Consider the following 26,910-nt stretch of genomic DNA (forward strand, 5'->3'; position numbering starts at 1 on the left):
GATTTATATTTCACAATTTGAAAGTAGAATGGGTTTAGAAATTAATGTTGTAATGCTGATTTTATTTTTATTCTGTTAGTCCTTTTGTCATCAAATAGATCAAATATAAGTAACAGTTGATTAATTTGTTGTATAGCCATATTGTTCATCTACAGTTTGAATGTTGTTTTCTGCAACATTTTGGTTGTAAATGTAATATTGATTTCTTGTTCATTACTGGAATTTAGGGGAACAGCTGCCATTAAATCATGGTAGAAAAGTCAGGGATGAAAAATACAAAACGTGTGTAGAAATGAAAAAGTTAATATGTCATGTAGCAGAAAGCAAAACAAAACACCAAACATATTAACACTAGTGTTTTTATTGCAAGTAGTTTAAATGCATTTGCCTTGACCTTTTTTCTGTTTTGCATAAGTTGGTGTGCCACCGGTAGAACCGCCCATAAAGCTGCTCTTTAAACAGTTCAATGCATTTTTCCTCCGTCCCTTAGCAGCTCTGGGGAATGCTTGTTTGTGAGACTTAGTTAATTTGCAAGTAGGTCGAGAGAGCTAGTTCCGTGCGGTCAGAACCACAGATGTGACTAAACTGCCCAAAGCCACCACCAGAGCTCCAAGCAGAAACTTCCAAGAAATTCCCTGAAAGAGTAAGAAACGAGATCAAACAATGGTGGCACTTGCGACGCCAGCTCTGGCACATTTTTAAAGGCCCTTTCCACCACTTTTATTCTCTTCACTAGGTGGTAGTCAGTCACTTACAAACGGCTTTTTTGGGGGAGGAGGTGTCAGAAAGGGCGCTATGTTTTCAGCTGGTTTAGCTTGCCAACTCTCGGTCTCACTTTCCCCCGCCTGTCTTTTTACCAACTTGGACAGTTCAGCATGAATGGCCTATAAAAATACAATATGAAGAAAAAATATTAGCATTCAAACTCTTAATATAGAGTATAAAAACAACTTTATAAATCTTTGTAGCCTACAGCTCTGTGGAAAAATAAGGTGGTCCTGCACTTTCTAACACTGACCAACAGATGGTGCCATTTCACCGTCTGCAAGCTGCGTTTATTGTGTAGTACTGGATTATACATTTTTATGACCTCTTTGTTATCAGTGCGAGAATCTGGTATGTGACTGAAATCACTTTACTGAGCTTTTTATAGCCTATTCTTTGCTACTTTAACACCATGCAGATTTTGATTGTGAAATCTTAATGTTTTCCTTAATATACCACTTTTAGTGAGTAAAGATTTACATAGGCCTACACGTGTATTTTAATCAAAAGCCATTAGCACAGAGTATACACTTAAGAGACTGCTAAAATCAGAAGTATATAGCAACACATGTATTACCACGTTTTCCATCCCATGCCATCTCTGACTCTATTATCCTAATTTGAATTTTGCAATGAGTTCCCTCCTGTGGGAATGTTTGCTTTTTGCCCCGCCATCCAGACGGGGTGTCATTATAGGAACAGCAGATATTTTAGTTTTGTCTAGACAAGGCTCACTCTTCACCATGAGCACTCTGGGTCAAAGCATAGTGTGAGGGGACCTGAGGTCAATCACAAAATCACTCATCAGCAGGCCCAGACACAATCTGTGAAATGTCTTCGCTTCATTCTTTCTTATATCATCCCAAATTTGACACATATTTTATTTATTCATTTACATTTACATTTAGTCATTTAGCAGACGCTTTTATCCAAAGCAACTTACAGTTGGGGATACATAAAGCGATTCTTCTTAAAGAGGCAAACAGACACAGGAAGTGCTTGTAATACCAACATTTTAGACATTGTTCAAATAAGTACAAGCTAGAAAGAGAAGGAATAAATAAAGAGAGAGAATATATATATATATATATATATTTATGATGATGAAATTTATCTTTGTTATTGTAATATAACATTTGGGAGATATATATACACAAGTGATATGTACTATATATATATATGTGCATATTGCATTATGCTTTCATGGAGTTGCATGTTGTGCAACTTTATAATAAAACAGATAGAGACATGACATTTTGCTTTTTTTTTTTTTTTTAGCAGAACGGGCCATTATACTATTCAGTATTATGAATGAAGCTAGTTGTTCTGTTTATTGCTTCTTGAATGTCATAAACCTCCACAGTGTATAGTGCTGATTCACTTTATTACTGGAAGGTGCGCGTGCGTGTGTGTGTGTGTGTGTGTGTGTGTGTGTATGTGTAACTTTGTGTCCATGTACTGGCTCCAGACAGCTCTAATCTTGGTGGCTGCTCTGAGGATTTGACAGATTCTCAAAGGCGTGACAGAACAGGTTTTGGTTCTGTGGATTGTAACGCAGCACAAAACTCATTCTCAGATATTATTAGAGTCTAGCTGTAGAAACAAATATTTGCATGTTCACTCAGATATTGTTAGCATGCACTCGTATGTTGTGTGGAATTTCTCAGGACAGGTTTTCACTTCCTTGTCTTAAGTTTGTGTTGAATGTTCAAACAGACCAGTCGGGAAACTGATATGTATATGAAATGCAAACACATTAGAAAGACATTTAAAAAAAATGTCTTAAATAGATCCACAATGCATTCTCTGTTTTGGTACTCATTTAAAATCATTTTGGAATGTGTTTACTAATGAACATTGGAAGCTTAATATACTAATAAAGCACATTTTGGCTTTAATGCAAACTTCATTCTTGACCCACAGTGAGTATGAGTTGGCATTGAATTTGAAATAAATAACACTGTTCCTGTTAGGCCAGGTTTTTCCCAAAGGTCAGTTGATCTGTAAATAGCTGCTAATGGGATTTTCTGTTGCCAGCTCACGTGAAATTTAGATGTGTTCAGGAGATACAGTTACACCTCTCACCTTAGTGGACGGCTCCAGTTTCAAAGCCTTTTTCAGGGTCTCCATGGCCTCCTCATACTCACCCCTGTCCGATAAAAGCTGCAGACACATTTTACATTACCAGATTACAATAAATATGACTCTTTGTTTTTGGAAAAAGTACAATCCAGATGGAAATATAAACCCATCATGTATGAACTGTAAATGATCTCAGTGAATCTCAGTGCCTAGTTTGTTGAATAATATTCATCCATACCTTCCCTTTCCTGAATAATGCTTTGACATTCTGGGGATCCAGGAACAGCACATCTTGACTGGTGTGCAGCGCCTCGTCAAACTGTCCAAGCTTCAGCTGTGCTGCTGCCAGGTTATTCAGACACTTTACCCTGTAGTCGTTCACCTCCTCATCGTCCTCCTCTGCCGCACAGCTTTGACTGTCTACAGGAGGACACAATTGTACAGCCCCTTATAACCACGCTGTGGCAAAGTATAACACTAAAGAAAACATTAAACACAATTAAAAATGTGTTTGCTTATGGATCAATCCAGTGTAAATGGCATTGTACATTAGTTAGTGGCCTCAAATCTGATTGGTCGAGCAGTGTTCCAACAGTGCTGATATAACAGTTCAACTGCACTGTGACTTCACTGTTTGTTCCAGAGAGACTGTCAGTCTGTGCATTTGTGGTAGGGATTTCACTGTAGAAAATAAACACCAACTTCAACTTAAAAACTTAAGTTCGGTTGCTGGCTTAAAGTCCCCATGAAATCAAAATTAAAGTGTTTTTTGGGTGTTCGTATCAATATGTTAGTCTTAAGGTTATCTATAAGGCAGTGTGCTCCAAAACAGTGACAAAATTCGCATTTAGAAGACATAAGCATTTAAAGCTTGCAGTTCGTCACTTCCGCCAAAACGGCTCAACGTCACATCGTACTTCAGCTTCTCATCAAACTTTCTGTCCAATCAAATGCTCTCTAGAATCCGAAGCGCCCGCCCCCTACACTATAAAATAGACGCTGAAGCCACGGCTGAAATCGGTCACACTGTACAGTGAATGGCACGTAGTGCACTATATAGGGGACAGGGAACGATTCAAACAGTGTAAATATGCTTTCCATTGAGGGAAAAAAAGAAGTCTGGTTGTGCTATGTCACGCTAACCACCGCACCGCACACACACTCTGCTCCGGTCCAGAGACACGCTAGCACGGAGCGGATGCACATGCGCGAGTCGGGCAGACCACAAAATGTGTCGGAGCTAGTTGAAATCTACACAGAATGCTATATTTTATAGCAATATGGATGAGATTGTGGCTGGCATACCCTGTCAAATGCGGCTTTACGGAGCTCAATGACTCTGAATGGCTCTAGCCCAAGCTGTGATATAAACGAACGCTATTGGCTATTTTAAAAAGGGGCGGGGCTGCTTGATATGTCCCGCCCTGTCTTCCTGTTTCAGTTAAAATGACGTCAACACATAGAGTGATGCTGCCTGTTTCTAAGCATTTCAGGGGACCTTTAAAAAGTATAATCAAATTGGCTGTACAAGTCATTCGAACTTGCACTGAAAATTTTTTTTCTTTCATCCAATTAAAAAAATTTAGGGTAAACTTTTATTTTTCATTGGCTCAAGTCAAAAAATATAGATGTGAATCATTACCCTACATTTTTTTTAATTGGATGAATGAAAATATTTTTTTAAAGTGTATATTAAACTGGGGAAAAAAACGGTTGAATTGAAACCAGTAGGTGGCGAAAAGTGGCTGTCTTTAGGAGTAAGATTCAGTCCATTTGTTCAAAAATATGATTCACTCAGGAACTAAACAAGTGACTGTTTTTATGAGTGGGTTATCGAATCATTCACTCAACCGATTTGTTTAATAATAGCTACTGGTTCATTCAGGGACCGTCTTTATCAGTGAATCATTGAGTCCATCATCCTCAATCATGTTCCTGTGGCTCAGTGGTAGCGCATTGTGTTAGCAGTGCAAAAGGTTGTGGGTTCGATTCCCAGGGAACACGCATACTGGTAAAAAATGTATAGCCTGTAAGTCGCTTTGGATAAAAGTGTCTGCTAAATGCATGAATGAAATGAATCAGTAAACCGTTCAACAACTGATCTGGGAATGACATATTGTTTGTTTCTCAGAGAAAAATGTATTGGATATAGGCCTACAGTGGTTTAGTTTGGATAACACACTCTGCCAATTACCTGGCAATATGGTGCCTAAATGTAGGTAGGCATAACTCATTATTAACTAATATGTTTTTTTTTTTAACTCTTATAGTATCACACTTGCAACTGGGCAGCACTCGGCCACTGATATTGGAGTCAATTCATAATGAGTTGGCACAGAATGCGTTTTTGCATTTAAAACGTGAAATGCAAGGCATGACATGCAAAAAAAAAAAGGTCTCGAATGCGTTTTTTTTTTTAAGTTAATTCATTTTATTCTAAGCGCCACGTTTTTAGAACGCCACGTCATATGTGCGAGAGTAGTTTAAAAAGTCCATCTAGCAAGTGTTTACAATGGAAAAGCAACGAAATGAGATGCAAACGCATTCGATGTGAACGCTCCCTTACTTGTAGAGCTTGCTAATATATATTTTGTGTATGGGTTAGTGATTGCCAATTGCAAATATAGCCTACAGTAACAATTTGTATTGAATATCACTGTATGCAGAGGGACTTCGTGTTTGTTTACTACAAAATCGTTTCTCTAAATAATTTAGAAAAATTACTACTTAGTGGCTAATGAGATAGAAATGTATGAATGTAGAAAAATATTGCGTAGAAAATGAAGGAGAATCTAATATGTGATGCTTGAGTGGTCAGTGGAGACTGTGGCGATGTGGAGATCACTTCTGCATGTGTGGTCATTATCAGTGTCTATAATCCAAAGCGGTGCTTTGCACTTTACTGTCTCGTTACTGTCAAACGTTCCTCTCAAGATGGACCAGGCTTTCCAGCAATTACTATGATTAAGGAGGTGGAAATAACATGTAGATTTATTACGTTTGATTAGCGTAGGGTTTAATAAGAGCGTTACTCGGGGTGGTCACAGCTTGCAGACATGACTGAGCATTCCGATGACATGATTATTGATCAAATAGATTAACTGCTAGAACTGCTCAGAATTGAGAGCTATTATAGGGGTTTTCTCCATCACCATTGAACGATTTATTAGATATCATGAAGCCAATAAATTATATAATATATATATATATATATATATATATTAGTCTCCAGAAGTTAGCTACATTATAATATAATTTATATAATTTTTTTATAAACATGTTTTTATTGGTATGTTTGAAGTTAATTAATAGTATATGTTATGTATAATATTAGAAAAAATATTAGAAATGATAATATTTATAAATAGCCTATTATCACAACATTTCCTGTTGTTGAGATCTGTGCCCTTATGCATTTATACGCATGAAAGATTTGTGCATGTTCTGGCATGTTCCTGCATTATGACACAGGTGTTTGAAGGGCACTGTGGGTTGGATTACCATATGTGCGTGTCGTAAGCATGTCTAAAGCCATGCAGTAAGCCTGGGCTGCCATGCTGTACTCTTCCCTTTGGAAGTAGAAGTTGCCTCGCTCTCGTTTCTGGTTGCCGATGCGGATCCGTTCGGGGATGGGCAGTGAAAGGGGGTCCGGCTTTTCTCTGAAGTCTAGGAGTTGCAGCTGATACAGGAGAGGAGTCCAGGCTGGTATATCAGGCTCCCTGTCAATAAAACACATACACAGCAATGAAGCACCGTTCAATCACAAGATCTCAGTCCACTGAAACATCTCAGTTCACTGAAATATCTATCTATCTATCTATGTTAAGTCATGCATTTAGACAATCTTTCTCCCTCTGTAAAGATGCCCTCAGTATAAAATATGTTCATACCAAACAGATACTTCCTAGAAATATCTATTAATTAAAATATATTGATATATCTGTTTTAAAAATTATATATATTTTTAAAGGGATAGCTGGCTATCAGATCTATCTATCTTGTGTTTGGTTTCTCCCTGATTTCTGGCAGTTTTTATTCTGTACTTCAATTAGCATTAGACAGTTTCGGAGATGTTGGCAGTTTGTGGAAGCTATTTTTGTTCTCTCTCTCTTCTTTTAAAGTATAAGAAGAGTAAGTCTGTTATGTTTGTGCTGCGGTACTGTGGTTGGTTTTGTTTAAGAGAAGAAAAAGTGAGAGAGAGAGAGAGAGAGAGAGGGGAATGGTAGAGCTGCTGTTTTGAACACTGACTGCCTGCTGCCTGTTGAGAGGCAAAGGGCTCATGTCCATTGTGTGTGCGCCGTCTTCACTTTGCCCAGATTTGAACATTAGTACTAGCAAAGGCCTCTTTAGAAGACCAAATGCTCTGGCGGACTAATGTCAAAATAAAACTGTGTTCTTTCAGTGGTCTTCGGGATGGTAGAAATTAATGAACATGACATGATGGAAAAAAACTGCCTGTTTTTCTGGTGAAACCATTTCTTTGAGTTAGAATGTTTTTATGTTTTGTTCCTTGGAACTCCAAAGAATTATGTGTAAAAACATATTAAATTCAGAATTAACCTTAAAAGTTCCTTTAATCTAAGTGAATCTAATAAAGATAAAAAAAAATGTTATGGCCATACTATGAATTCCAGTGAGAAATACCTGATAACTCAGCCCATTACAAATGGCAAACATCCCTCTTTCTCTCTGATTGACTGCTTGATGCATCCCTTCTGTCACATCTCTTAGCACATCAATACTTCTCTCAATATTTATCATCCAAGGCATTGGTTTCAAAACAGCCTTTCATTTCATGTTTTGTGAGATATTACTTACAGAACTCATTTCCCATCCACACATGGTAATGATAATAATATGTAACCCCATTGATTTTATTTCCCTCTGCCTACACAGCATTTGCTGCAAAAGGCTGTCTAAGATCGTGAACTTGTTCAGGCTGACAGAGACATTTCAGGAGCTGAACAGAAGAGATCCCTGGGGTCCATGGGATATACCACCTTCCCCACACAACCTTATCTAGCCTTATTATTCTCAGCACTTGGTCACATGACCACACAAATCAATAGACTGACAAATAAAAGGCCTGAAACTGAGTCGATTTCACTGTGCACATTTATTAAGTATGTTCTCATGAGATTAAACAAGATCAAGCCTGGTGTGAACGTTTCTAACCTGCTAGATTGACACAGTTTGACGTTTTTCAGTTCAAACATGCATGTTTGTGCAGCTGGAGGTTTCCAGTAAAGTGCATGGTATTCCAGTAAATTGGAGTGTTAATATCAGAGTCAGCTGGTGAGCTGAAGTAAATCCAAGGCCTCTTCAACATAGCCAGATAGCATGTAACTGTTGGTTTGTGCAACTTAATGAGATGCACAAAACACACACACAATTGGACTATTATCAGAAGCGAAGTGAACAGTAACTCTGTAATCTAAACAGAAGAAAAGAATGCTAAAACGCTATAAAGCATGTTAGTGATTTAACATGACAGACATTAAATTACTTTTTTTTTTGTTTTGTTTTTTGGAAGTAGAAGTATGAAATAATTTATATACTGCCATTCAGTTGTTTTAAATCACAAGTGACGGTAAAGAAACATGTAATTCAAATGTTGGTATTTAGAACTTTCATTAAAGAATCCTAGTTTCCACAAAATATTAAGCTTTTTTTTTTCCAAAAACATTGCAAATTCTGACAACAAACTTTTAAACTGTAGTATTTTTTTTAATTATTAAAATGATTATTAAATAACATTTAAATTCATAAATTATAATTAAGTAACTCTTTATTTGAAGAACGTTGCGTTTCTAATTATTTTAGTTATTGGTTACTGTATTACATGTAATGTTTAGTTACCCTGATGGTGTTTTGTATTTGTATGGTAACACTGTGCTTTGTCTGCACATGTTTATATGAGTCATTGTTCATGGAGTGCCAGTTTTGGTGAACTTTAATTCATCATAGGGCCTTCTGTTTTACAAGCTGTATAATTGTAGGTTATTCAGTATAATTTAACGTACAGAGCAGATCTGCATAGTTAAGGTATCTTGGTACATTTAAATAACACCAGTTGATGAAACTTACAACATTTTAATTATAAACAATTAAAAACTACAATAAAATATAAAAAATACAGGCACCATAATGCCTGAAAATTTTTGTCACCAATATCTGGCAAAAACAGCAGTAAATGCAGCGGTATGTAAATTTAACAGGATATTAAAGGGCAGCTTTGTGTATGTTCATGTTTATTTGTTCATTCACAGGTGTGTGTGTGTGTACCTGTTCTCCTATTCTGGTGGGGACTTAAACCTGAATACACACATACTCATGGGGACTCGTGTCACGGTGGGGACCTAAATTGAGGTCCCCACGGGTAAACAAGCTAATAAATCACACAGAATGAAGTTTTTTTGAAAATTTAAAAAAGCACAAAGTTTCCTGTAAGGGGTAGGTTTAGGTGTAGGGTTGGTGTAGGGCAATAGAATATACGGTCTGTACAGTAGAAAAACATTATGCCTATGGAGAGTCCCCACAAGGATAGCAAACCAGACGTGTGTGAGTGTGTGTGAGTGTGAGTGTGTGTGTGTGTGTGTGTGAGTGTGAGTGTGTGTGTGAGAGAGTGTGAGTGTGTGAGTGTGTGAGTGTGTGAGTGAGTGAGTGAGTGAGTGAGTAAGTGTTAGTCTGTAGATGCTGTTCAGGGTCCATTTAATCAGTTAATCAATTACTTTAGATAGGATGTGATTGGAAGGAAGGACAGAAGGAAAAATGTTAGGTAAATATTTGATCAGTTTTCCATGATACTTGACAGCTGTTGCTTAAAGTTTATGTCACTGGTTGAGAAAACTTCATATATGTATAGCTTAAGACCCACATAAAACTAAGTGTGTACATGCTGAGATTCACAGATTACAAAAGAGGAAGTGTGTGTCATATAATCCTTATCAGTACATTTTGTCTTAAAACCATAAAACGAATGCGCACTACTTTTAATAATATCAGCTTTTTGTCTGTATTTTGAACTAAAGAAAGTCTGTAACATTATTTGTACGTGATATCAGAGCAGAGTATAGCAATAACACCTCTAATGTTCAGCACACTTCCTTCCCTTCCTCAGTGAAATGAGATCCAGTCACTGAACCTACATTGTCATTGGCGTGAGAAGCGGTTGTAAGGTGATAGCTCTGTTATATTTCACCTCATGCATATTTCAGCTGCGTAGTGTATTGACACATTTATGTGTGTCTAACAGAGTTTGTGTGTCTCTAGGGGCCAGGCAGCCAGTGCAGGCTTGATCCCAGTCATGTCACCCCTTTGCTTCTATCTTACAGTGTCTTGAGATGTCGTGCACAGCTGGTGAGTTATGAGCCCCTTAGCATCTAGGTGTGTGTGTGTGTGTGTATGTATATCTCGTAGCTTCATAAAATTATGGTTGAACCACTGTTGTCACATGGACTATGTTAACAATGTCCTTATACCTTTCTGGGCCTTGAATGTGCACGTTGCCTTGCTGTCTATAGAGGGTCAGAAAGATCTCGGATTTCATCAAAAATATCTTAATTTGTGTTTTAAAGATGAATGAAGATCTTACAGGTTTGGAATTACATGAGGGTCAGTAATTAATGACAACATTTTTATTTTTGTGTGAACTATCCCTTTAATGTTTGTTTTCCTGATCAATATGTATTAACTTCCTCTTTCTATAAAACTTTTTTTTCCCACTAATGTCACTTAGGCCACAAGGGTTTGTGGGTAGCATTTGGTCTGGCTCCATTCTGGTATGTAACGCCCATTTTTCACTTAGAAAATTTAATTTTTCACTAAAATAAGCACATACTGAAACAATGGATCTGACAAAGAGACAAGAAATGCTGTTTTAATTCAGCAGGCTTGATGATTTTCTTTTGTAGTGCTGTTGTGTGATTTCTTTTGGGTAACACTTTAGTTCAGTTGTCCACTTTAGACAATCTGCTAACAATACAGAACTTTGCAACCACATGCCAACTACCAGTGATTATCTGCTTAATATCAGCTAACACTTTATTTATGGTCACCCAACAGACTATAACTTTCAAGAACATGTCAACTTCTACTAACCCTAACCTATTAGTTTACTAATACTCTGTTGAGAGTTAGTTAACATGCAGTTGCAGATTACGAGAGTAAGCTGATACATAGCAGCAAACCTACTTATAGTTAGTAGAATGTCTAAAGTGGACTATCGAAATAAAGCATAACCTGATTTTTTTTCCCTCTCCCACTGAATATAAAAGGAAGTTCATCTGAGGTAGAGTTTGTTAGTAATTGATCTGTTGGCTTAGTGCAACACTTCAGGCTACGATTTGCTTTCATTTCGACTCTCTCTGTACAGTAGCTAATCCAAGGGGGAAAAACAATGTATGCATTCATATGAATGAGAGTTTTCCGCAAAACAGGCAAAACGGTCTCATCTGACCATACACAACAGACATATGCCACTGTAAATATGCTTTTCTCTCAGGTCACAGGTAAATGGCAATGAACCAGGACAGAGCAGTTCATATCATAACATGCTGGCCAAATCTAGCAAAAGTGTTCACCTCCCTTCATTTCTCAAGAGGTCAAAGTATTCATTATGTAACATGGCACTATGCTGGAACAGAGCACTCTGGGATAGCACACATTGTACTGTAGTAGAAATAAACCAATCCTGATACCATAATCAAGCATTTCTCTCTCTGCAGAAAGAGACTGCCTTGGTCCTGCACATTTGTATTTGTTTCTGTGGCCTTGATTCTTCTTTGCTACGGCTAGTCTTTTGTCTAGATTGACTCTTTATCATTGCACATATTATGCAATAAGAAAAACAAGCTGTGCAATGAAAAGAGAAGCCTGGTCTTTGTTATTGACACATTGACATTTCTTTTTCTCTTTTTCAGTGACTATTTCTGTTTCTTTGTGTGGAAGTGAATGTCTATGTTCTTTTGGTGTTGTTATCAAAGGAGGATCTGGTAACTGGAAAGAGTCCATCACCTGTAACCACGACCCTTGCTGTGGCATGACTCACTTCTGCCCATAATAGTTAATGGACACATTACAAAACAAAACATGCTTTTTTATCCACTGTAGAGAGAATGAGTGCCACATTTTAACACATAAAAAATGCAAGTCCTATTATTAAATATTTCATTTTAATATTAACATAAATATTATTAAATATTGCACAGAAAATCGACTATTTTTTATGATCTTTTACTTTAAATGTAATGGCATAAAACCCCTTCTTTTGGTTTTCTGGCAAAACGTTCAATGGTTTAATGTTTGAAAATGATGAAATTAAGACAGATAATAAGAAATTGAGATATAATAAACTAATATAGTATTGTAATTTTACAGAACAGTACTACAATAGTAACATTTCTAATTTTCTCTTTTCTATTTAGTTATAATAATAATTAGTAATAGTATTAGTAGTAGTATTGCTAAATAAAAATATTAAACAAAGAAATATTTGTATTGAAATAATTCACTGTAACAACAACAACATGATAATAATATGACAGCAAAAACAACAACAATAATAATTATTTATTATTATTATATAAACAATACTTGTATTGTTATATATATATATATATATATATATATATATATATATGTGTGTGTGTGTGTATATATTTTTGAATATTCAACACAGTTGTCAAATTGACTGAAATACACTTTAAGATATGTAGGTCAGACACGTTAATCATTTCAAGACAACTGAAGAAAGCTACAAATGACCTCAAGGAAGATCATGCAACAGTGTGAATGTTTTTTTTTTTTTAAGGATTCTTCTGCTTTTGAAACTCAACAGGTCAAAAGGCATCAAAAATGTGCTTCTCCAACCGAACAGCACGGATCTGTCCTCAAATCATAGTTCATGTCCTCAAATCTGTAAAAAGCTCCCGGCTGATAAATGAGATCTTGCATAATTCCCATGGTCCGTTGCACATATCTGTTTTCCAGCCAGCATTAATGGGAAATGCGAGTATTTGATGAAGCCCTGAGGAATTGAAACCAGAGAAATTTAGGTGGCAGGAAAGGGAGGCAGTTGTAAAGGGCCCGTGTATAAACCCTCAGGGCTGATTGGTCCTCAGGGGCTGATTTGAGCACAGAGGAGCCTAAAATGAGAAAGAGGGCCGTCTCCGGGCCTCTTGCTCTCTCGCTTGCCACCAGGTTTGGCGGGGGCCTGGATGGGCGGGGCGGCTGCCCTGCGACCGGCTCTACGGCACAGCTTTGCTGGAGGCCGCCTCTTGTTTTCGCGGTGGCAGGGGGGCCGCCCTCGGCGACGGCAGCAGCTGCACGCCGGCAGGATGTACCTGATGGCCTCAGTCTGCTTTGGTCAGCGGAGAACCGCTGGGCAAGTTCTCCACCGTGTCGCCGACAGGCCGGCCTGGGACACGGGGGCGTTCAAGAATCGTGTCTTGTCCGTCTCGCACATGTCAGCCAGTCACAGCCAGAATTGGCGCTCCCGGACCACCATAGTGGACATCGCACGACCCAGAGACCGCACCGTAACCTTCGTCACTCGTGGCGCGAGGTTTGCCGCGGTGCGGAGTTCTCTCTGAACTTCCGGGTCGTGACCACCCTCGTGCAAGTCCCTCAGTGCCTTGGCCTGGTGCACTTGCAATCACGCCGTAGCGTGTAAGGCGGAGGCAGCTTCTCCACCGGTCGTATAGGCATCGCTGGCCAGTCGAGTACCTACAGACCCGGGAGGGGAGGCACGGTTCTCCCTGCCAGTTGGAGGCGCCATTATTTCTGGATCCGATTCAGGCATTGCTACGGTCCCGGAGGAGAGCAGCGCAGCCGAATCTTCCTCTCCAGAAAGCTCTGGCTCACCCTTCGATGCTGCAGTCGACACCCGATCGTCGGGGGGAGCATCGGAAGAAACAGGTGGTACCCCCCGGAAGGGTCCAGCCTGCTCTTCCTGAGCCGGCGGGCTTGGACATCCCCTTTCTCTCTTAGGGGAATTCCTCACCGTTACCGTAAGACCAGTCCGCCCACCGCCAGAAAAAGGACACCCCCGGCTGCCACCAGAGGGAACCCTAGATCTGGGCAGTGGCACGGGCACTCCGCCCCCTTGCAGGTAACGGAGTCCGGTCCGCAACTCCGAGATGGTCATACCCCTGCAATGGGAGCATGAGCCATCCACGAAAGCCACCTCAGTGTGCTTCATGCCCAGGCACGAGAGGCAGCGATCGTGACCATCACCCAGCGCCAGGTAACGACCGCATCCAGAACGCCCGGGTGATACGTTGTCTATAGCAAGACCCACATCGTCTTTATAAAGACGTAACGTCAAGTTTGCCAAGCAACGTCGTCTTTAAAAAGACACACCCGAAATTGCTCTTTTAGGGGAAAAAACTCTTTTAGCGTGCTGAGGCGTACAGGGGAGATGATCATCTGCAACACAAACAGGGGGTAGTGCAGCCTGATGTGTGCAACCCACTCGACACGGGAAACCACCACCGCTGAAGCGCCGTCCACCAACACGAAGAGCTCTCCAAGAGCGCGCTGAACTCGTTCAGTCTTTTCTCTCAGTAGAGTAGTCAGGAGCAGAACGATGTGATCGCTCGGCTCCGAAGCGAAAAGCTGAATATGCGCTGCACCTGCTGCCTACTTATACTCACGCTGTGATCAGCAGCAGCTGGATGCAATAATCGCATGCCAATGTGCATTGGCTCGTTTAGTTTACACTCGAAGTAGATTGGTCCCTGTAAGCGAGATCCCAATCCGTCGGTCCTCCGACGTGACGTCGAGAGTGACCGACTGAAAGGGAACTGTAGCCTCTGAAAGTCACAGTGGTCTGTACCTTTAGAAAAGTGTGAGACCCAGAAACAAGTCTTGATTGTTTCGCTCGTTCCATATTGTCTAAATATTTGTTCTACAAAAAGCATGTTTTTGCTGCTTGCTTAATTTGAATGCTAATACAACACTATTTTCAGACATTTATGTATTAACATTTTATTGCATGAAATCCACTTAAATTGAAGTTTATATAATGCATTTTGCATTGGGACTACATGAATAATGTTCGTTGGCATTAATGTAATATTGGTGAAACTGGGCAGGGGATTTCTAGATCCCAGCGTGCTTTGACTGTGACTAGGGAGAGTACATGTTGAAATAATGCTGTTTTTGAGCAAGATGAGAAAAGGGAAACTTATTTTTGTTTAACTGTTATGTTCGAATTTATAGAAGTTTTTATGTTGGAGTTTCAAGGGGTTTTTGGTCAAAAGTGGAGCACTCTCTTTTTTCCTGGCACTTCCTGCCAACACCGTACACTGCATATGGTAAAACAAGTTACATTTAGCAGCCAGTGTGCACTATTACTAAGTAGTTACACTATTTTTGAAAGAAATTAATAGATGTTTTACTTTTTGTATTTTTTATAAATACTTTTTATACTTTTATTATATGTGTTAATAAAATACTTTTATTTAGCAAAGATGCATTAAATTGCTGAAAAGTGACAGTAAAGAATTTATGATGTAATAAAAAAAATGCTTTCTGTTCATCAAAGAATCCTGAAGTGTCACGGTTTCCACAAAACTATTAAGCAGCACAGCTGTTTTCTACATTGACATTAATGTTTCTTAAACACAAAATCTGAATATTAGAATGATTCCTGAAGATCAATTAACACTGAAGAGTACTGGCTGCTGAAAATTCAGCTTTGCCATTACAGGAATAAATTACATGGTCACACTTTATTTTAAGGTCCAGTTTTCACCATTAACAAACTATTAACTACGACTTTTTGCATCAATAAACTCCTAATTTGCTGCTTATTAATAGTTAGTAAGGTAGTATAAGGTTAGCTATAGGATTAGGGATGTAGAATATGGTCATGCAGAATTAAAGTACTAATAAACAGCCAATATGTTAGTGAGAATTGGTCCCTATACTGAAGTGTTACCAATTACATTTTAAAATACATTAAAATAGAAACAGTTATTATAATAATTAATATATCACAATATTAATGTTTTTATTGTAGATTTGGTCAGATAAATGGAGCCTTGATGAGCATAAAAATCATTTTAGGAGCCTGACAATCACTGGTTCCCCTTCAGTTTCATTGTGGAAAAGAGCCACATGAACATTTTTCTAAATATCTCCTTTTGTGTTCCACAGCAGACAGAAAGTGGCAAAGTTTTGGAACGACATGAAGGTGAATAAATGATGACACTATCCCTTTAAGTTCTGCCAAAGAGTAATTGTTTTTCACAAGTGAGCTTGAATGACTGTTTTGGTTTATGCTGGAGCCACAACGTATCACCGCTCATCAAGAGGATGGCGGCATGCCTGCTCTGATTCCAGTCAAGGCATTTACTGGTCCTTATTTTGGATGTGTCTAGGCCAGCCTGGGTAAAAACAGCCATTGTGGTTTTGTGATGGCAGAGCTTTGGATGGAGTGGAGTTTTCAGAGAAGGGTTTGGTTAGACACACTGATAGTTACTCAAAAAAGGAGGGGTCAGAGCTTTGGCAGTTGCTATAGAGACGAGACAGAGAGCAGCGTGGGAGACTGTATACTGTGGGAGAACAGATGAGCATTTCAGGTGACGCTCACTAACATCAGGAGGGCTATTAAAGGTGGCAGGATTCAGGTCATATTCGTACATTCAAGTTACGTGTGACACAAACTCGGGTTCAGTCAGGAATGCATCTAGACTATCTCTAATTGGAAATATTATAGGTGCAGCTGCAAAAGTAAAGTCAAAATGAGGTGTTTGAGAAGTCAAAAATCTAACTAGATTTATTTAGATATTTCTACTCAGAAATATTATGAGCTGTTTTAAAAGTAAAGTCAAAAATATAGATAGATAGATTTGATCGGTCAGTCTGCTGTATCTATCTAGATAATCTATATATGTCTGTTTTTCTTTCTGTCTGGCTGTCTGTGTGTCTACAGTATCTATCTAGACAATCTATATCTATCTGTATGTCTACTGTGTCTATCTAGACAATCTCTGTCTGTCTAGCTGTCTATCTGTCTGTCTGACTGTCTGTCAGTCTACTGTATCTATCTATCGTCTGTCTGTCTACTGTATCTATCTAGACAATCTCTGTCTGTCTAGCTGTCTATCTGTCTGTCTGACTGTCTGTCAGTCTACTGTATCTATCTATCGTCTGTCTGTCTACTGTATCTATCTAGACAATCCATATCTGTCTGTCTGTCTGTCTACTGTATCTATCTAGACAATCTATGTCTGTCTGTCTAGACAATCTATAAAATGTTCATACCAGGCAGATGATTCCTAGAAATTATTTTAAAGTATTAATTCTGACATCATATTTGTTTGTTAGACTTGTTAATTAAGCGGAACTGTGAGTCCCCAGATGTGGCATTTATTTCGAAGTCTGTACTTTTATGTATTTGATGCCAAAAATAGTTGTGCACTCACTCTGGGTAAAAATCAATGTGTCAGCGTCATCTCTTAGGGACAAATCCCATCCGTTTGGTGGTTGTTACACCAAATGCTCACTGACTCATTGTGCCGTCTGTCAGCCAGTCACCTTGTCAGTCTATATGAGCAGAGCAAAAACTAATAGAGGAAGAAGAAGAAAAAAAAAAAGAAAAAGATAAACAGTCGGGCCTCTGACGTCATATATGCTTTTTATCATGTGAGTCTGTAAATGATGGAAATGCCCCGCAAATGTCTCTGAGTGGTTTCCATGGCAATAACCTATCACTGTACATGCTGGCAATAAAAATGCTTTGTAGTACAACATATGTTTAGTACTAAGAGGGAGGACACAGGGTTTTCTTTGTGGAGCTTTATGAAACAAATGTCAGTCAAGCAAGCTCACTGTTTTTTCTTCTACCGTCGAGACGTGAGTGGGTACGCCGCACAGTCCAGACAGAAATGTATTCCTCAGTTTAGTGCCGTGTCACAGATGTTTTTCTCTTTAACTGTGCTTCTATTATACATTGACTACACAAGACACAGTCTGTTATCTGAGAACGGCCAATCCTTTACACAACAACTATCTGGATGGGAAACTTGCTTCTTGCTTACAGTATTGTTTGTTTTTATTTCCTCCTCCTGTCCGGGCAGCAAGGGTGTAAAAAGCAGGGATCAAGGCGGCAAAGTGCGCAATGCCTGAGGGAGAGCTCTTCTGAAGTGCTCATAATGCAGAGCAGGCTTCTTCAGCCCTTTAAAACAAACTCAATCTCAGCCCTGCGGCCACCGGTGCCAGCTCCACTGCCTGTTTTATGGGCCTTTACTGCTGTATTTGTGTGTGCTTGTGTGTATACTGCCACTCGTAAAGGTTTCTTTGAGGGCTGATTACATAGTAATCATAGATGAGGGACATGGATGTATGATGGAGGCTTTAAATATATAGCTGTCAAATGTCATGGTGACGTGTGACCAAATGGAGTTCAAACCACAACAGAAGAACAACAACAAACCAGGCTGCCTTTAACTTGTCTGTTGTACTTTGCTACAAAGCTGCTTTTCATTGCTGCACTTCTGCAATATGATTTTCTTCCTTTATACAGTCAAATATGCAGAGAGAAAACTTTAAGTAAGCTGTTTGTAGATTGAAATTGTGTAAACACTCTGGCTCTGTGGTGATATCAAAACATTGCTCTGTGTGTTTGACTAGCCTGACACAGCAACAGCTCAACCAATGATATGAGTTTAGGGCGGGGCTGTCTTCTTAACTGACCAATGGCAGAATAGGCGAGTGTTCAGAGAAACCTGTTTGAAAACAATCCCTGCATCTGATTACTACTTCCATGCTATATAGTAAGCAAAAAAACAGTTAATAAGGTATGTACAAATTCATCGTTTTCATAAACAGTAGGCGAAAAGTACCCGGATGACCAACTACTTTCGGCGAAATTCTGTTGTGTGCATCTTATGGACGATTTACTATCCCATGAAGCCAGGGGAGAGGATTTGTGAATGACAGTGAAGCGACGTGACTGATGCTGGTCACAGGACAGTGACAACATGGCGATGTAGTACGTCTTAATCAAAATCATACTACAAACATTCATACTACTGTATATAGAACATAATTTTTTACTGGTCGCAAAGCAAGATTCAAACTAAATGCTGTACCTACTATACAGTATTAGATTTCAAATGCAAATTCTGTGCAGAATTTACTCATTTATATAGCTAATTCTAAAAGCTTTTATATATCCATTAGTAATTTTTGTAATTTTGTATTCAATTTTTTAAAAGGATTTATATTTAGCTTTTATTTATTTTTATTTTAGTTTTCAGTTAGCTGCCAGTGCAACGTTTATTTTCATTTTTTTTTTTTTTCATCAAATGTTTTTATTTTGGAAAGCTGGTCGCTAGAATATGTTTTGATTTTAGCGTTGATGCAGCCATTAAGCATCTACTGGCATTTACAAATAATCTATTATTTAGGTTATTTAAGGAAATGATTATTTAGATAGCCATGAAAAGTGGTTAGTTTATTTTTCTTGAGTTTTGAGGACAATAAAATCACCATTGTAATTCAGTGCATTCATGCCATGATGAGATGGTTATTTGGTCCCTGTATAACGTGATGGGGTAGAAGAATGGGAGTAGATATAATTGAAGTGTTTTTTTTTGTTTGTTTTTTTACATACACACATTTCTATTTCATATGATAGTCATAAAAATCCTGAAAAATTTTCAGAACTGTTTCCACCAAAATATCAAGCCGCACATAACAGTAGATTGAAATAGAAAACAGTTATTTTAAACTGTAGTCTTTCACAATATTACTGTTTTACTATATTTTGATCAAATAAATGCAATAAATTGTTGAGGATAAGAGACTTCTTTCAAAAATATTCAAAAACCCAACCTAAACTTTTGAATGGTAGTTTATATTTATTTTCAAACAGTATTTATTGAGAAATATATTATAATCAGGAGTGTTGTTGTTAACTAAAACTATTAAAACTATTTTTTAAAAATATTTGAAATAAAATAAAATAAATTGTATGAAAAACTTAAACTTGAAAAGCCTAAACACAAAAAACCTTACAAATTAAAATGAAATGTTGCCTTGCAAACAAACTGAAATAATTTTGTTAAAATACTGAAATTGCTAAAACTAAAGCTGAAATAAATATAAATCAAACCTAAACAGAAATATTAAATAATAATAATAAATTACAAAAAGCACATTACAAAATAGCTAAAAATGAAACTAAAATTCAACTGAAAACTCAAAATATACAATAAAAGTGAATCCAAAAAAAAAAAAAATACTATAATAGTATATAAAAACCTAAAAGTTATATTCTAAAAGTTGTAATCATTTCGATATTTTTAATTTGTCACTAGTAAGCATTTAAATAAAATCTAATTAAACAGAATAATATGCAAAGGATTCCATTAGTGTGTGTGTGTGTGTGCGCGTGTGGTAATCAGAGGTTGGCTTGTAATGGATGTGTGCTGATGCTGAGGGCCAGTGACGGTGATCGCTAAACAGAAATATTAAATAATAATAATAAATTACAAAAAGCACATTACAAAATAGCTAAAAATGAAACTAAAATTCAACTGAAAACTCAAAATATACAATAAAAGTGAATCCAAAAAAATAAATAAATACTATAATAGTATATAAAAACCTAAAAGTTATATTCTAAAAGTTGTAATCATTTCGATATTTTTAATTTGTCACTAGTAAGCATTTAAATAAAATCTAATTAAACAGAATAATATGCAAAGGATTCCATTAGTGTGTGTGTGTGTGTGCGCGTGTGGTAATCAGAGGTTGGCTTGTAATGGATGTGTGCTGATGCTGAGGGCCAGTGACGGTGATCTGACGTCTCAGAGTCTGACTCACTGCCGTCGAGTGTGTCTGTGCATGTGAGTGTGCAAGAGGCGGATGCGCCGCGTGGCATTATGTATTCTACCGTGAGTCCGCTCTCTCTCAGCTTAGTGACTTCAGACGATCCACCAGACTGCTGTGCTCTCAAAGAAAGACAGTTGTGTGACGCACTCACCAGACTGGCCGTCACACACATTCACACAAGGGAGCGGACAAGCTATGGCTTCTCTTATGGCCGTTTCCGCATGCTCTCAGAGATCAATAAATGCATTTGCGTGTGCATGTTTGTGCATCGGTGTCTCTGAGAGGATCTGCATGGTCAAACGGGTTGCTTTTTTCCCGGTTTTGTTTTGAAGCTGCATATAATTATGCATATGAAGTAGTAAGCTGGGTGGCCTTGAGACGGTGAGCCTCAGTCTAAAAACAAAGCTTGCACATGTGAAACACAAGGACGTATTGAGACCAGCTATGAAAACACAGGCCAGGACAGCATTCGCTTTCTGTCCACTTTGTAGCCCAAGCTTTTGCTCGATTTGAAGCATGAGAAAAACACCAAGCAGCTCAAGAAAACAATGTTGTTTAGCCACTAATTTAACAAGGTGGTCCAAATTAACAGGGAATGTTCTCTCAGAACTTTGTCTAACATTTTGGGAAAGTTCTAGTAAAGTTCTAAACAAACGTTTTTCCAGTAACACTGATAGAAATAGAATATGCTTTCAATGTAAGCACAAATACATTATACATTGATATTGAGACCAGCTATGAAAACACAGGCCAGGACAGCATTCGCTTTCTGTCCACTTTGTAGCCCAAGCTTTTGCTCGATTTGAAGCATGAGAAAAACACCAAGCAGCTCAAGAAACAATGTTGTTTAGCCACTAATTTAACAAGGTGGTCCAAATTAACAGGGAATGTTCTCTCAGAACTTTGTCTAACATTTTGGGAAAGTTCTAGTAAAGTTCTAAACAAACGTTTTTCCAGTAACACTGATAGAAATAGAATATGCTTTCAATGTAAGCACAAATACATTATACATTGTTCAAGGAACGGATTCGCATAACATTTTTTAAACGTTACTATTTGTTTTTGAATGTTCAGAGAACATTCAAAAGTAGGCTAACATTCTCATCATTTTTGGAAAAAAGCATGGAATGTTTGCATAACCAAGATTATTATTTTTTTAAACACTTCACTTTTTGAACATTCAGAGAACATTTTTATAACTTAATGGGAACTTAGCAGAGTCTTATTGCACAGATCCGATCTTTTGACCATATTCGATTTTTTTTTGACGTGCCTGTTTACATTAACTTGTGACATGATTGGTATCCGATATCTGTGTTTACATTAATTCTTGCCCAAATTGATTGTCAGTGATTGCTTTAATATGCACATGGTGCATAATATAATTAACGTCGAGTGGCCGTTATTATTTGCCAGCATAGACAACAGCTGTCAAGGATGTTTTGCGACAAAATCTGACTGAACTGATATATAATGGAAAATATGGAAATAGGAGAGGATATGTGTGTTTAGATGTAGATATCGGATATGTATCCAATTTAAAAACACATCCGGAAGTGGCTCAGATCGGATGCGAAAACGGATTTTTGTGTTTACACACGTGCAACAAATTCTGATATGTGTCAGATGTGAGCAAAATATTTGTTGCGCCAGATTTGTTGTGCCAGTGTAAACGCAGACTATTACGTTGTGTGCTTGAAGTTAAACAACTTCTTAAGTTGACTAGACATCCTCAAAAGCACCACTAATCATGTGATTTCCTGAAAAAAAAAAATTAAAAAAAAAACATTGAGGTGCAACGTCACTGTCACAATTGATGGTGGTAATCACATGAAGACGAAGGTCAAGAAAACATAATAAACACCAAAGATAAGTCCATAAACAGGTACAGAAGTAAACACAACCATAACATAGATGAGACCAAACAAACTAAAGGGGAACAAACATGGTCTTATATAGAAACAATAATGAGGTGAACACAGCTGAAGACTAACTCAATCAAATCAGCTAACATGGCAACTAAATACTGGCGAGAACTAGAACAGAGGAAAGAGGAAACTAAATAGAAACAAACTAAGTCAATGAAAATGAAACTAAGACAAAAATAACTGAATATGTTACAGTCACAACCAAAGACATCCTTCTAGCACATGTGTACGTGAGGGCTAAGAATACATACAGATATTCAAATTCTGATTACATTTCTTTAGGTCACCATTCATAAGCCCCTGATTAATTTTGATTCAGTTCTGATTCATCTGGGTATGTTTCACTAATATACATTTTGCTTAAATATGAAAGAAATTATTTGTCTGCTAATGCTGTAAATTATACAGGACAGCGTTTTAAACTGATTCAAGCCAGTAAATCATCTTTTTGAAGATTAATTTGTGTCTGGAATCAGTCACTCTGTATGTTTTTGATTCACTAAAAAGAATAAACTCTTAAAAGTAATTTATTTGTGAATCGGACTACAATGGCCAAGCTGTATGTTTTTGATACACTATAAAGAACCTGCTTATAAGCAGTGTTATTTTAATATTATTTATATACGATGTAATTTTTTTTTTAAAATTTAATATTTATATTTTATTTCATTTCAGTTACCGGAAATTATTCTTAATAGTTTTAGTTGTAGTAAACAACAATGGCACTGCTTATAAGTCATTTGCTTGTGAATTGCTAGGTCAAGTTTAAGAGGACAAGTCAACAGAGTTTGAAAAGAGTTTTAAAAATTTTTATTAATTAACTTATTTTTATTATTCTTTTTTTTTTTTTTTGCCACTACACGTACACAGCCTTTCATTGCATCAACATCAGCAACATTCAAATGAAGATTGTGATTAATCAAAAAAATCTATATGGCCAATTAAAAAAAGTGTAGCATGCTGAAACACAATGCTGTATGTGTAAACTGTCACTAAAAACTATGATTATGCTTTTTCTTTCAGTAAAGTGTTGTTTTGCATGTGTTTGTCTGTGTGCATATGCATATAGAAGCCATGTATTAGCTATACAGACCTGCTGTTCTAACCTGTAATCTCTGTACATTCGAGCTCTCAAATGTGCCATTTAGCCCGGGGAGAGAGAGAGAGCACAGCTCTGCATGGGAGAGATGATTCTCTGTTACCTTGGCAGAGTTGATTCCAGGGCCGCCACACGTGCCCCATCAGTCTTCGCCATTCTGTTTTGCTGCTCTCTTCCCTTTATCTTTTGTGAACAGGGCTGGGAAGTGGCGAGGGGTCAGGGGCTCTGACGTTTATTCTGACGTGTATTGTTCTCACGCATATCATGCCATGGTGAAGATGTTATCTCATTTATGTCATCTCACAAAGACCATTCTCTCCTGAGCCTTCTGATAACACACTTTACATCCGCTTGACCAAGGCAAATTCTACCAACACCTGGTCTCACATAGCCAGGCTTTTGACTGGGTCTGTTCAGCTTTTTCGTTTGTTTTGGCCAGTTAGAAAGGAATAAAGCATCTGACTGAAATATAAAGCAACTGACAGCATTTTCCCTTTTTATTGTGAAAGTTTATCTGAAATAGTAACTCTAATCTTCATTGTCACATTAACCTTCAGATATCATTCTAATATGCTGATTTGGTGTTCAATTATTATTGGTGCTTAATTATTAAAAATGGTTCTTATTATCAGTGTTGAAAATATCTTTTCTTGCTTCATATTTTTGTGGAAAATGCGATAATAATTACAGGATTCTTTGATAAACAGAAAGTTCAAAAGAACAGCATTTATTTGAAATAGAAATCTTTTGGAACATTATACATTTCTATCACTTTAATTCAATTTAAATGCATCCCTGCTAAATAAAAGTATTAATTAGATTTAATTTTGGCAGGAAGCAAATTGGGAGAGAGATAGGGGGAGCAGAATCTGGAAAGGTCCTCAAGTCGGGATTCAAACTCGGGACGCCCGTACTGCAACAGTGCTGTATGTCGGCCCGCTGCCCACAAGGCTATCGGCGCCGATTTAATTGTAACAATGTTTTACATGTTTTGCATTTTGGATTAAAAAAATTTAGCCTTAGTGAGCATAAAAGACATCTCTCATTAGAAATATCAATTATTCCAAACGTTTGACCAGTACTATATATGCAAAAAACTTTGATTGATTGATTGCCGGGGTTGGCATCTGTCTTTTAGTAAAGCTTACCAAATAGTCTAAATAAAATAGAGTAAAGAGGAAATCCATGAAAACCTGAATTAGTCATTAAATATGTATTTTATAGGGATAGAAAAATGAAATTTCTGTCATTATTTACTCACCCTTATGTCGTTCCAAACCTGTAAGACCTTCATTCATCTTCATAACACAAATTAAGATGTTTCTGATTAAATCCAAGAGTTTTTTGGCCCTGCATAGACAGCAACGCAACTGACTCATTCAAGGTCCAGAAAGGTAGTAAGGACATCGTTAAAATAGTCCATGTGACATCAGTGGTTTAACCGCAATGTTATGAATGTTATATAGCAATGTTATGACTTTATTCGACAATTTCTTCTCTTCCATGTCAGTCTTCGACGCACGTGCATGAGAGGATCACAACACACAATTCACAGAATTCAACGCGTGTTCACTACAGTACCACGACTGTTGTATTCCAAAGATGAACGAAGGTCTTATGGGTCTGGGACGACACGAGGGTGAGTAATTAATGACAGAATTTACATTTTTGGGTGAACTATCCCAGATAATATAACACGATAATATATATTGCAAAGTGTGTTTTTACTTGGTATAAGTTGGCCTTTCTCACATGAATAACATTTTATGAATAACAAGACTAAAACTGATTAAATCCAAGAGTTTTTTGGCCCTGCATAGACAGCAACGCAACTGACTCATTCAAGGTCCAGAAAGGTAGTAAGGACATCATTAAAATAGTCCATGTGACATCAGTGGTTTAACCGCAATGTTATGAATGTTATATAGCAATGTTATGACTTTATTCGACAATTTCTTCTTTTCCATGTCAGTCTTCGACGCACGTGCATGAGAGGATCACAACACACAATTCACAGAATTCAACGCGTGTTCACTACAGTACCACGACTGTTGTATTCCAAAGATGAACGAAGGTCTTATGGGTCTGGGACGACACGAGGGTGAGTAATTAATGACAGAATTTACATTTTTGGGTGAACTATCCCAGATAATATAACACGATAATATATATTGCAAAGTGTGTTTTTACTTGGTATAAGTTGGCCTTTCTCACATGAATAACATTTTATGAATAACAAGACTAAAAGGTCCTTGAAAGAGTGATTATGAACATGCTAAATGAACTTATTCTGTTTTGAATAACTGAGAGTCTGTCTCTCAGTCTGTCGCCTTACTGTCATTACACACTGCATGCAAATGCTGTTACAGTAAGTACTCTGCAAATACTATGACTTAGATCAGAGATGGAGCCATAATTCAGCCAACAGACCATTCATTCAAATACATTTGTCACTCCTCTTAAACCCATTGTTTACACACAGAGTTTGGGTAATAACAAAAGCACAACCACATTTAAACTTAATTCACACATGAAAAATTCAGGTTAATGACAACCACACTTTCTTTAAAATTTAAAAAAACATTAGGTCTTTTCTTTTTTTTAATCACTCATGGTTTTCACTCCCAAATATTTGCAGTGTGTACATGACCCGTTTCGCACCATAAAAATAATTTATGGAATGGCTTATGGAATGGGTGTGTTGGTCCTCCATCAGTGTCAAAAGGTTAATACCTACGCATTATATAAGAGGATTCGGAAAAACCAATAGTTAAAGGGGTCATATGATGCGATTTACATTTTTCCTTTCTCTTTGGAGTGTTACAAGCTCTTGGTGCATAAAGAAGATCTGTAAAGTTGCAAAGACTAAAGTCTCAAAACCAAAGAGATATTCTTTATAAAAGTTAAGAGTCAATGTTTTTTTTTAACCTTAAACCGCATAAACACATTGCATTACACCAAATACACAAAATAATGTTCTTTTTAGCAACATCATATGACCCCTTTAACTAACTATACAAAATAGTTCGGTTACGTTCCTGTGAATGCTGAGTTGATGTGGATGATAACGCTGAGGTTACCAGGAACAAGTCAAGTACAAACAAATAAACAGAAGGGAGAAGGAACTTTAAAGGGCTGCACATGCACAGGTCAAACAGAAGGCAAACTGCTCAAGATCGCTCTAACCAA

At 37.5% G+C, this 26,910-nt stretch overlaps 1 protein-coding gene and 1 long non-coding RNA gene across 6 annotated transcripts in view; one reads left to right on the plus strand and one right to left on the minus strand.

The window, feature by feature from the left end:
- The window catches only part of LOC107556263 (peptidyl-prolyl cis-trans isomerase FKBP8-like), a 44,820-nt gene that overhangs the window by 10,996 nt on the left and 6,914 nt on the right, over window positions 1-26,910 (minus strand). For 2 of the 5 annotated variants that reach the window (XM_016239331.1, XM_016239328.1), the window contains exons 1-3: window positions 17,280-18,978; window positions 6,349-6,566; window positions 3,167-3,267 (exon numbers count right to left, since the gene is read on the minus strand). In XM_016239331.1, coding sequence (XP_016094817.1) covers window positions 3,167-3,267; window positions 6,349-6,403 — 156 coding nt within the window. In that variant the 5' untranslated portion in view covers window positions 6,404-6,566; window positions 17,280-18,978. Of the gene's footprint in view, window positions 1-125; window positions 636-755; window positions 885-2,850; window positions 2,929-3,085; window positions 3,268-6,348; window positions 6,567-17,279; window positions 18,979-26,910 lie in introns of those variants that run through there. The other 3 variants (XM_016239329.1, XM_016239333.1, XM_016239330.1) reach the window with 3 other exon arrangements.
- On the plus strand, window positions 9,967-25,463 carry LOC107556265 (uncharacterized). Its single transcript, XR_001605259.1, has 3 exons — window positions 9,967-10,025; window positions 10,120-10,206; window positions 25,232-25,463. It is a non-coding gene; the product is annotated as an uncharacterized lncRNA (long non-coding RNA).

The sequence above is a fragment of the Sinocyclocheilus grahami genome, unplaced genomic scaffold, assembly GCF_001515645.1.
Source record: "Sinocyclocheilus grahami isolate Dianchi unplaced genomic scaffold, SAMN03320097.WGS_v1.1 scaffold562.1, whole genome shotgun sequence".
Taxonomy (NCBI): domain Eukaryota; kingdom Metazoa; phylum Chordata; class Actinopteri; order Cypriniformes; family Cyprinidae; genus Sinocyclocheilus; species Sinocyclocheilus grahami.